We start from the raw sequence: 11,026 nt of genomic DNA, 5'->3' as shown, positions 1-11,026 counted from the left end.
AGGACTAGTCCAATCCCACAACCCAATCCCTTGGGTATCACGAGCGCGTGGTCATGAAGTACCTTGATCGTCGTCAGGGGCTTTTTCGAGATGTCGAAATATGATGATTTCCTGTTGTCATCGTACATATAAGTTGACAGCTCTTTCTCGCTCGTGGCCACCGGTTTCGTTTTATAACGTGCTGATTCCCAGCCCTTTGCTCCTCTACGGGCTTTGGATATCAACATGTCGCCGGAAGCCCTAGCTGAGCTGCTGGCTGCGCCAGCTCTTCAAGCGCCGGAGGGAGTCACACCAAATTTCGACAATCCTCCCAATAAAAATGGTTTGGCCTGGTTTGTGACAACACTCTGCATGGTTGTGGCGACCATGTGTCTCTTTCTTCGCATAACTGTGCGTCTCTGGCTGGAGAAGAAGCTTCGTGTTGAAGAATGTAAGTTGACATCCATCCCACTTCATCTTCGTGCCGTTGATATATAGCTAACTCTAATTCTTCCCAGTCATGGTCATTCTTGCATACGTATGTTGTGTTGTCTCTTTTATTCCCTTTTTGCCCAATGTGGACTTCTCCTCACACTTTTCAGGGCGCCTACTGGGGCACGGCCTATGCAGGCTACGGTTTGATCTATACCCCGGGCTACTTCGTGCACACTTGGAATCTTCATAACGAGGATCTGATACGACCCCTCTACGTGAGTCCCACCCGTTCGCTCGGGTTCGATCACACCAGAAATATCCAGTGGCTAATCACCCTACCAGCTGATCCTCATCTACGGTTGCTGTTACTCAGCCACTCTGCCGTTGATCAAAACAGCCATCCTGATGGACTGGTGTAGAATATTTGTCCCCATCGAGAGATCTAGAAGTCTGTTCTGGGCCGGTTGTATGATTGTCATATCTGTTCAGTGGCTTTGGGGGCTCCTTTGCATTATCCTTCTGAATACGCAGTGCCGCCCACACGAGGCCATCTGGAAATTCTACCTTCCGAGCAAATGCTACTCACTGCCAAAGGTCATGCTCACGTCGGCAAGCGTTCAGGTCGTCTCGGACATTGCAATGCTCCTGCTGCCTCAGCGAACCATTTGGGGCTTACAAATGAACTGGCAAAAAAAGATCGGTGTCTCCGTAATCTTCGGCGTTGGTTTTCTGTTAGTTCTCTCTCCACGCATTGTCTTTCATTCTACGCTAACATCGGCACAGTGCCTCGGTGGCAGCATGCTTCCGACTAGCCCATACGGTCGCCTTCGCCCAGGATTCTGACAGCATGTACCTCATCGGCCCACTTCTATTCTGGGCCTGCGCCGAAATGACCTGCGGATTCTTCATCTTCAGCGTACCCTGCCTCTCCAAACTCATCATGGAATCCGGCCTTTCACGCAAGGTGAAGAACTCTCTCGGCTTCGGCACGAGGTCCAGCGAGCCTTCCAATGAGAACTTGGGCTCTGGTCCCCGACGCGGATCGCGTGCGATTTCTAAGCCCTCGATCTCCAAGGCTTGGATGACTACTGACTCAACCTGGTCTAAGATTGAGGAGCGCAGTATTGCCCTGCAAGACGCTGGATCGGAGTCGCAGACGCATCTGCATACCGCTGTTTAATCCAATTATTGGAAGGCCGCTTTGCAGATGATGCGCACGATGGATTTCTCCGTCACTAACGACTCTCACTCTGGCAGTGATTGTTAGGATCTTCTTACTCGTGATACCCAGACAATCTTCAAAATGTGATCTTAGTCAATTTACATTTCCTTAAACGGCTTCCCAGTTATCTTGTTTAATCCTTTGTCACGACATCCTTCTCGGGTCTCTTTATATTCGTTGAACGAACAATCTATCTACTATTTTGAATGTAGCCTATGTTGGTATTCCCTAGTGGCCGTCAGGCACCGTCAAAGGTTAGGGTTAAGCTTCCGGAATGGATCACTTTCTGGGGTTGGATATCTATGTATATAGGTACAGTGTGTATATGCATGATCAAATCAAAACTCGTCGCAAGCCCTCAGTTCCTCCGAGGACTCTCCTGCCAGTAACAGGGCATCTTCCTTTTCCACTCTCCCATTTCCCACCTCGCTTGCGAGAGCTTTTCTCTTCGTTATCACCCGAGGACTTCTTCGCTGCCTCATCATCATCACCAGTAATCTCCTCTTCCCAGGGTGCACCCGCACCCTCGCCGTTCATGAAATCCAGCTGGCGTTGGTGTTCACCGTTAAGCCAGTGGAAAATGCACACGTAGCAGAAGACGTATCCTGTCTGGCAGGCCGTCGGATTGGCGAGTGTGTTTAAGCAGACAGGGCAAATGTTGGCACTGGAGGTGTCGCCGGGTGGTAATGGAACGGTGAAGATAGGGAGATATGAGGTAGCGGAGATAGGCGGTTGGTGTCGGCGAGGTGGCTTGAGGGCGGATTTGAGATCGCCAGTCTTCTTTTCCTGTTCTGCTTGCTTCTTTTCCTTTTCTTCTTGGCCGGACTTCTTTCGCTCAGCCGGGTTGGTAAGCCCCGAGACTACCGGGGCAGGCAAATCAAGGACTTCGGTTGCTTTGCGGGCCAATTGCCGCGAGAAGTCACTTGCATGCCACCACTCCAGGAACTTCAGCGCGAAGATTGAGGCAGGGAGGAAGTAACGCAGAGAAGTCAGAAGCTGGGTGTGGAGATTCTGGGGGCTCAGAAGGCCAAGCAAGCCAGATCCAGGGCGCTGAGACCGGCCACCGCCAGGTGCGGGTTTGGGGTCCAGCACTTCGGCAATGGCACGGTGATCTGCGCCTCCCAGGCGACGGATGCGCGTGCCAATGAGCCAGAGGAATGGTGAGGAGTATTTGGTATTATCGAAAAGGTAGGCGAGGTTGAACGCCAAGATAGAGAAATAGTACGCCGCATTTACAGACGGGTATATATTTCGCAAGAACCACTTGTAGTAGTGGAAGATGCGCTGACGTACTGTTGGGTTGTGCGGTAGGTCTTCACTGGGGTTATATCGCGGCCCGCCACCCAAGGCTAGTGCCGCCTGCGGCGCAGCGTGAATGTCGTATCCCTCATCGAGCTTGCGTTTCAAGTACGGTATGCCAACCATGACGAGCAGATTCTTCCACACGTCGGCCGAGTGCAGCTTGAGGGCTTCGCGCACGGGGGCTTCGGCGCCGACCTGGGCGCGAGGGATCTCTCCATTCTTGGTGCGGAGAACGCGCTCGCGCTTGAGAGAATAGAAGTTCTCTGTGAATGATCCACCGAAAGTGCGCAGGTAGTACCGCTCGACAACTAGGGAGAGGAGCGCGTAGACCTCGTCGTAGGAGTTGAGAACCCGGAGAAGGTACCGCGGGTGGCGATGTGTCGCGACCGCGAGGAGATAGCGGAGAGACGGTGGAAGGAGATCGGATAGTTGCTGTTCAGCGAGGAGTTCTGTCCGGCGAGGTCTTTGTTAGCGACTCCGCATGTGTGCAAGTTCCCCGTGTCCGGGGTGACGTTCCCCGCGAGGGTGGCACTTACCGAAGAGTGATGGCTTGAACTCATCAAACTCCTGTTGAAGACTAGGAAGGTACTCCATTGTGAGGAGTACCGGTCATCCTCGACAGCCCTTGACAATGGTGGATGGTTGATGGTTGGGAGTCGGGAAGTCGAAGAGGCGGAGAGTGTGGAGCTGTCGCCGGATCCAGGGATCGTCAGCCGAGGCCCAAAATCCAACGCCGAGCGCTTTGCCTTACGCAGACATTTGACAGTATGATCTTTTATACAGAATTGACGTTCGTTCTTTTGGTACACGCTATGTGCTAAAGTATTATACACCGTTTGTTTCCATTTACCAGGCGTCATCATGTGCCGCCTCCTGCGCCAGCGCGCTCTGGCATCGAGTCCAAACCTCCGCAAAATAGCTTGGAGAGGCGTCCTCTGCGCGGTTGTGAATGTCAGGGTCTGCCACCAGGAGGCAGTGCATCAACGAGTTCACAAGGGGCCCTTGAAGTACAATCGGGCTTTGTTCCCGGGCCATCATGGGCACCCACGCCGAGAGGCAGTCTCGCGCCTGTCGCTCCTCGCCCAAATCCGCGTGCAGCTGGAATAGCTGGACATAGTCCTCTCGTGTCCGTTGAGCCCCTTTCAGAGGTAATTGTCGCCACAGGCGCCAGAATCCGTCGTAATCCTCGCATCGAAACTGGGTCACCATGAGCTTACGAGCTTCAGGTGCATCAAAGGGAACGTCCGCGGCCGCAACAATCTTCGATAGCCGGTCCAGCTTCTGTCGCTGAGATTGAGACCACCGTTTAACATTCGCCGATCGTGGAACGGACTCATCGGGGGATGGTTCTGAAGACGGCAGAGTAGGGATGTCAACGACTTGGTAAAGCATGTTGAACAATTTGTAATTGAGAATCGGGACGCCGCGAAGACTCAGACGATCCAGAACCTGCAAAGCCAGCTCCATGTCCGATTCTGGGAGGTACGGCGCAGGTCGCTGAACGTTCTCTACTCTTGGAGTCAGAAGAGCGGCAAGAATCTCAAAGGCGAGTTCGTCTGGAAGGTCATGGCCATCGTTCAAAAGGTCGGAGAACGAGCTGAAAAGTGCTTCCTTGCTATACGCGGGATGTTGCCGAGAAACCGCGATTGAAAACAGATTCAAACGCAGATGGGAAATCGCCGGTTCAGCCATGCTCGGTGGCAGACTGGCATACAGGAGCTGCAGAAAAAGTGTGGAGTTTTGATCCTCGGGGCCAGTTCCCAGTTCACTCCGTGCGCTCTCATGAGAGAGCCCGACCAGCAATTTAACTAGAGTTTCTGTACTCAGACCCTTGCCACGTGCCTTCTGAGTAGCGGATGTAGCAGCCAAGGCATCTGATAAGCTCAGTCCGCTGGAATTGGTGCTGTGCTTCGCATCATGTCGAGCAGAATGAAGGCGCCGCTTCTGACCTCCCGGACCAAAAGGAGAATCGCTGGTTGCCGGAGATCGAGAAGCAGCAACGGAATTATTCTGTTCATCTTGAAGTCTTTTCTTTTCGGCCCGCTCCATAGTCTTCTGCCAGAGACCCTCGAGATCGACATCGGCCCGCTTCTCTTCCGTGAAGATCTGGACCACGACGCTGGTGCCGGCGTCGACTTGACCAAATCCTTCGAAACCCAGTTCGCTGAGCTCGGCCTTCGGAGTATCCTTGTCTACCACACCCGTATTCACGCAAATCCAGCCGGTGGTAATCCCATCGTCTTTCTCGTCGATGAACGCGCCGGCAGCGCTGGCAGCACGCGCGCGCTTGGCTTTGCGACGAAGCTTGATCTTCAGCTCGTTGCGTCCCAATAAACCGTCCGCGTAGGGAGTGAGCTTGTATTTGCTTCGTAACCACCGGCAAAGGCGATCAGCGGAAACATTCAAATGTTTCACACTGCGCGCTGTGCCAATGATCATGATGACATTGGCTCCCAGAGCGGCAGGAATGTCGAGACCACGTAAGTCGTAAAGCTTCAGACTATCCAGGCCAAGATCCTTGTATGTATAGTCGAGGAGGGTGGTGAGCATTTCCGGTGAGTTTTCCGGTATCTCCGGGATGTGATCTCCAGAGACCGAGCGAGTTTCGGTAGCGAGTGGTTCTTCCTGAAGATACCAGGGCACGTGAGATGATGCTGTCGTATTTTTCTCCATCTCAGCAGACCTTTCCTCCGCAGGCGACTCATTGACCTCAGGGTGTTGCGAGATAGGGGGACGATCAGACCGCAACGGGCCTATCGCAGAGAAAGTTCGCGAGTTGAAAGCAGGTCGAAGGGCAGAGGTATATCGCGGCATAGGCACGCCGGATACAGCGAGAAATGACCTGAGTACTTCATGGCGACATGATTGGCACGCAGCCCCTCTTAATAAAGCCCTCATGGCGGTGCGAAGATAGATAGATGCTGAGCTCAAAAACCGGCGAAGCGCGCGATATGATATCGGCGGTGCAAACACTGCAAAGGGATGAGTCAGCTGCAAAAAAGATTCACGGCGGGGCAAAAGTTACAAATCGAACTTCTTCTCTCACAGGCTCGTGAAGTCTTCTTGCTTTTTTCGACGTCTAGTCATTTGGATCCTCGTTCAGGATGTCGATGGATCTGGATGCCCCCGTCTATATGACGGGCATGCAGCAGGACGAGCCCATCATTGCGACGTAAGTTCTTATCGCGGGACTTTTATTACTTGAGATTTTGACTCGATACTAACATGAGAGCAGTATTTTGTGCTGTAATTGTGGTGCTCCCATCGATGGAACCACCTCCGCTGGAGCACTTTGCCACGACTGCGTGAGGCTCACCATCGACGTTTCTCAAGGCATTCAGCGCGAAGCCACCCTCCACATGTGCAGAGACTGCGAGCGATGGCTGCAGCCCCCCAACAGCTGGGTCGTTGCCAACCTCGAATCGAAGGAGCTCCTCGCTATTTGTCTGCGCAAGCTCACCGGCCTCAACAAAGTCCGCATTATCGACGCCAGTTTTATCTGGACCGAACCCCACTCTCGCCGTGTCAAGGTCAAGATCACAATCCAACAGGAAGCCTTTGAGGGTACCATCGTCCAGCAAACATTTGAAGTGGTCTTTGTCGTGGCCAATCAGCAATGCACGGACTGCCAGACCAGCTTCACGCACCACGCGTTTAGAGCTACTATTCAGCTCCGGCAGAAAGTACCGCACAAGAGGACATTCCTGTACCTCGAGCAACTCATCCTGAAAAATGGCGCGCACAAGGATACACTCAACATCAAAGAAGTCAAGGATGGTCTCGACTTTTACTATGCCCACCGGAACCAGGCCGAGAAGATGCTGGACTTCTTGTGCAGTGTTGCTCCCTGTCGATACACCAAGAGTAGCACGTTGATCTCGCAAGATACACACTCAGGGTATGTTCTATCCTTTAAATAAGTTGCTTGTCCGCGCTAACAAACTTCTCTAGGACAAAGTCGTACAAGTTCAGCTTTTCCGTCGAGTTGGTCCCTATTGTAAAAGATGATCTCGTGGCGTACGTTTTTCCTCCGTCTTTACGAAACTTTCATTCTCTCCCGTTCACCACACTGACCAAATCATAGCCTTCCCATCAAGCTAGCCCGCCAGATAGGCAATATCTCGCCCCTGGCCATTTGCCACCGTGTCGGCACAGCTGTCAACGTTATGGACCCTCAGACCCTCCAAACGGCCGAGGTCCCCACCGGTACATACTGGCGCTCGCCGTTTAGGTCTCTGGCGGACGTGACCGAGCTAAAGGAGTTCATCGTCATGGACATTGAGCCCGTTGGCAAGTCCAACGGCCGGTACCATCTGGCTGAAGCTACTGTTGCTCGTGCCTCTGACCTTGGCTCTAACGACAAGACATACTTCACACGCACCCACCTCGGCGCTATCCTGCACGTCGGTGACTCCGTTCTCGGCTACCACCTGACAGACACCAACTTCAACGACCCCAACTTTGATGCCATTGAATCCAGCAATCAGTACAGAGACGCGATTCCAGACGTGGTCTTGATTAAGAAACACTATGCGCGCAAGAAGAAGCCGAAGAACCGTGCCTGGCGCCTTCGCCGTATGGCCCGCGAGCACGAGGAAGAGGCTCTGGCTGCCGGCTCCGGTGCTGCTCAAAGCCGGAAGCAGGAGCAGGAGCAGGAGCGCCTCGAAGCCGACTTTGAGATGTTCTTGCGCGATGTCGAGGAGGATCAGGAACTGCGGAGCACGCTGGATCTGTACAAGAACCGGAATAAGGTGCAGCAGCCCGTTGGTGATGAGATGATGGACGAGGATAGCGACAGTGACGATGAGGTGCCGAAAATCAACATGGACGAGCTGCTTGATGACTTTGATGAGTTGAACATGAACGACCAATGAGCTTTCTGCGACTGCGACTGCGACTGATGTTGATACCGATATCTTTGATGATCATGGCTGGCGTTTATCTACACACTCTTGTTTTTACATGGGATCTACAATAAAAAGTTCTGAAATAGATACATGTGTATAGCATGAATCGGATGCAAATATTTTCATCGTTATGGATATCAAAAGTAACAGTATGTTTCGAATAGGTAATTCATACAAGCTGAGAAGTCCCCAGGGAACAGGAAATCAAAAGATCTTCCCTAGCACCCTCTTCGCATCATCTCCAAGCCCACTCTGATCCTTCTGCTTAACAACGTCGTTCTGCACAAAGCGTCTCCGCACCGGCGCAGGCTTCTCAATCCTCTTCGCCTTTGCAGCATCCTCAGCTCCAGCACGATCTGCTTCAGCCAACCTCCTCCTCTTTTCCTCATTCTTCCTAGCCATACCATCTGCAACTCTTCCGGCTTCAACACCGGCCATGAAGACCTTCTCCTCTTTCTTAGCACGCGCATCCTCGATCCGCTGCTTGGCCTCCCTCTCCGAGCGTTCTCTCTGCACCTGCTCCATAAGGTCCGCCCATTTAAAGCCACGTAAATACTTCATATTCCAAACATCGTCATGGTACCATCCACCCTTCCGGCCGCCGACGATGTGCGCATTCAACGTCTCGGCGCAGATCTTGGCGGTTTTTTTCTGAGTCGCGGTGTCAGTTTGGCGCATAGAGGAGGTCCGGGGCAGCACATACCTTCTCGAACTCTATCCAACCGTCAGTGAAGATCTTGCGCTTATTAGACTTGGCTCTCTTGGGACCGGAGTTGCTAGGCACTAGTGGCGAGAGGAAGATTTTGGTAATAGGGCCGAAACCTCGCGCCTCAATCATACCCTTTAATGCGAAGGGTTTAAGATAGGGCGGAAGAGAGGAGAGATAGACGACACCAGTCTTGTTCTTCTTGGATTCCTTGAGCGGTTTGGTAGAGAGTAGTTTGGCGGGCTTCGTAGGTTTCGTCGTGTCGAGGAGTGCGCCTCCCTCTTCGTCTTCGTCTTCGTCGTTTTGGTCCTCGTCGTCAGACGCGGGCTGATTGTCCTTCGATTGTTTGCCCCTCTTTCCCTTGACTTCTGTGCGATCCTCCTCGTCCGCTGACTCGTCCTCGTCAGACTCGAGACCGAAAAAGTCCTGCGTGTCCGCGGTCCGTCTCCGCTTCACGGCTCTGCCTTTGCTCTTGGCGACATTCTCTTCGGAATCATAGCCGCGGTCGCTGGCCGATTCTTCGTCACTCGGTGCAGTATCGAGGAATTCGTTGTGCTTGCGAGTCGTCATATTGTAGTGGTGGGACTGAAGTAAAGCGCTGGTGAAGAAGTCGGAAGTCTCCAACTTTTTTTTGCGGCGAACTGAGTGGTCCGTGCGGCGCTCCGGGCCCCGACCATCAACGGCTGCACGCAATCAAGGGCCGAGAAATTGTCAGTAGGCGTGAATAAACGTCTTCCTAGGCAATTTTTAAGGTCTTTCTAGACATTTTTTTCTAATTGGTTTTTAAGAAGGTCAAAGTAGGTAGGTGGACAGACTACTTACAATATCTCCTTAGTCCACTGGTACGTACGACATAGACAGTAGAGAATAGGTAGGCCTCGATGAGTTTGAAAAAAATGAAATATATGTTCGTCTTCGGTGTATATCAACTAGGCCGTAATGGCCCTTCTATCGCTGAAAAAAAAAAGAGCCCAGATAGTGATCCACGCAACGCCAAGGGGAATCAAAAGATGCCGAGACGCATCGGCCAACCAAAATGGTCTATCGCCAATCATATGCAGCTACTAGAGACGGGACGTAAGAAAATAGAAACGAAGAAGCCATATCAGCAGGTCTAAATGCCCAAAGACCACTTCAACCGCTCATAAACAAAGAAACTGGTAGCCACCATGGGCACCACCTTCATGTACCCAATGGTCAAGCCAACCCAGAAACCGCGGAATCCTCTCTCGAGCCAAATTTTACGGCCCGTTTCTAATAATCCGAGACGGCGGCCGTCACCAACTGCGCCGCCGACTTGCATTCGGCGTCGGATCACTTCAAGTGGGTATGAGGATGTTTGGGAGACCAGGCCGGCGAGTGCACCGGAAGACAGCTCTGCGGCCGCAGTGAGCTGGGGGTGTCGAGAACCCTTCTTCGGTTTGGACTCCGAGTCTGGGATTGTAGTGTACTGTGCGACAGAGGGGTGGCGCAGCCAGTCGCCTACTGTGTCGTGGGTGAGGAAAGACATGCCGGCATAGGGAAGCATGCCGAGGATGGTGGGGCCGAATCCGCGGTAAAAGTTGGCGAAGCCCGAGCGAGGCACGGCCTGGTTCACAGTTGAAGAAATGGTTCCGGCGGCGGCAACGCTGGTCGAGGCGGAATGGGACGCTGCTGCGGCTGTTGAGGGAGGGGTGATTCGTTCATTGTAGATCTGGCGGCAAATGTCCTTCAAAGAGGATCGCGATGTTCTTTTGGTCTCGAAGGCCAATCGCACTCGTACAAGCTCGAGCGGATATGTGAAAAATACAGATGTGATGCCGGCCATGCTGCCGGATACTAAGCGGCGGACGGAGGTCTCTTGGTCAGGGGACGAGATCATGACGGCGCGGATCTGCTCGTAGGCGAGGAATTTGATGGCGGCGTAGGGGAAGATACGGAGGAGAGTGGCCGAGTGGCCTTTGAACAGGCCTGAAGCACCTTCATAGCGCTTGATGTCGCGGATGGCGGCCGCGAGGCCTGCCCAGCTACCGGTGTACTTGGCAAATTGGGGATTGGATGCCTGGAAGAGGATTTTGACGCGATCGAGGGGTGCAACAACTGTTTTTGCCTGCGTTCACATTCCATCAGTACAAATTTCATAGTCTGTCAATGACTTCGCACTTACCGCACAACCTGCCAATCCACCCGCTAAACCGCTCCGCAACACATAGTCTAGGCTGCGAGTCTTGACTGCTTTGTTCGTCCCGCTACCCTTTTGCTCTTCTGTGCTGCCACCGGTACTCATTTGTCCGCCCGCGCCACTCGCAATGGGCCCCGATGATCGTGGATGAGCGAGGCCACTCATCTGAGGGATAGATTGCCGACTGAAGTCGGATGTGTTTTGGTTGAGAGGTTGCGTAACAGGTCTCTGCTCATGTTCTGGAAATCCAGTCGACATGGGAAGCGGCGAAGACGCTGTGTGCGGCCGAGGCGCACCGGGAGGGTCTGGGGAAG

At 53.0% G+C, this 11,026-nt stretch overlaps 6 protein-coding genes across 6 annotated transcripts; 2 read left to right on the top strand and 4 right to left on the bottom strand.

Moving 5' to 3' along the window:
• Positions 1-225: 225 nt before the first annotated feature.
• Positions 226-1,594, top strand: N7498_000977 (uncharacterized protein; the record flags this gene model as incomplete). Its single annotated transcript, XM_058448040.1, has 5 exons — positions 226-430; positions 498-517; positions 582-689; positions 757-1,145; positions 1,198-1,594. The coding sequence occupies 5 exons, from the start codon at positions 226-228 to the stop codon at positions 1,592-1,594; spliced, it is 1,119 nt and encodes a 372-aa protein (XP_058313451.1).
• A 375-nt stretch (positions 1,595-1,969) lies between these two features.
• Positions 1,970-3,558, bottom strand: pex12 (ubiquitin-protein ligase peroxin 12; the record flags this gene model as incomplete). The annotated part of the gene is made up of 2 exons (XM_058448039.1): positions 3,475-3,558; positions 1,970-3,387 (listed from the first exon to the last, which is right to left on the bottom strand). Exons 1-2 carry the CDS (start codon positions 3,530-3,532, stop codon positions 1,970-1,972), a joined length of 1,476 nt encoding a protein of 491 aa, XP_058313450.1. The 5' UTR covers positions 3,533-3,558.
• A 226-nt stretch (positions 3,559-3,784) lies between these two features.
• On the bottom strand, positions 3,785-5,752 carry N7498_000975 (RsfS/YbeB/iojap family protein; the record flags this gene model as incomplete). The annotated part of the gene is made up of 1 exon (XM_058448038.1): positions 3,785-5,752. One exon carries the CDS (start codon positions 5,750-5,752, stop codon positions 3,785-3,787), a length of 1,968 nt encoding a protein of 655 aa, XP_058313449.1.
• Positions 5,753-6,042: 290 nt separating this feature from the next.
• N7498_000974 (ribosome-binding protein NMD3) lies at positions 6,043-7,812 on the top strand (the record flags this gene model as incomplete). The annotated part of the gene is made up of 4 exons (XM_058448037.1): positions 6,043-6,110; positions 6,174-6,836; positions 6,890-6,955; positions 7,023-7,812. The coding sequence occupies 4 exons, from the start codon at positions 6,043-6,045 to the stop codon at positions 7,810-7,812; spliced, it is 1,587 nt and encodes a 528-aa protein (XP_058313448.1).
• A 237-nt stretch (positions 7,813-8,049) lies between these two features.
• Positions 8,050-9,121, bottom strand: N7498_000973 (RNA-binding ATPase activator ESF2; the record flags this gene model as incomplete). Its single annotated transcript, XM_058448036.1, has 2 exons — positions 8,050-8,496; positions 8,549-9,121. The coding sequence occupies 2 exons, from the start codon at positions 9,119-9,121 to the stop codon at positions 8,050-8,052; spliced, it is 1,020 nt and encodes a 339-aa protein (XP_058313447.1).
• A 544-nt stretch (positions 9,122-9,665) lies between these two features.
• Positions 9,666-10,970, bottom strand: N7498_000972 (coenzyme A transporter; the record flags this gene model as incomplete). The annotated part of the gene is made up of 2 exons (XM_058448035.1): positions 9,666-10,640; positions 10,698-10,970. The coding sequence occupies 2 exons, from the start codon at positions 10,968-10,970 to the stop codon at positions 9,666-9,668; spliced, it is 1,248 nt and encodes a 415-aa protein (XP_058313446.1).
• Between the last annotated feature and the right edge of the window lie 56 nt (positions 10,971-11,026).

Source organism: Penicillium cinerascens (genome assembly GCF_028974065.1).
Source record: "Penicillium cinerascens strain IBT 15544 chromosome Unknown contig_16_segment0_segment0, whole genome shotgun sequence".
Classification (NCBI taxonomy): Eukaryota; Fungi; Ascomycota; class Eurotiomycetes; order Eurotiales; family Aspergillaceae; genus Penicillium; species Penicillium cinerascens.
Note: the sequence above shows the minus strand (reverse complement) of the source record. Positions and strands in the feature narration are given on the sequence as shown.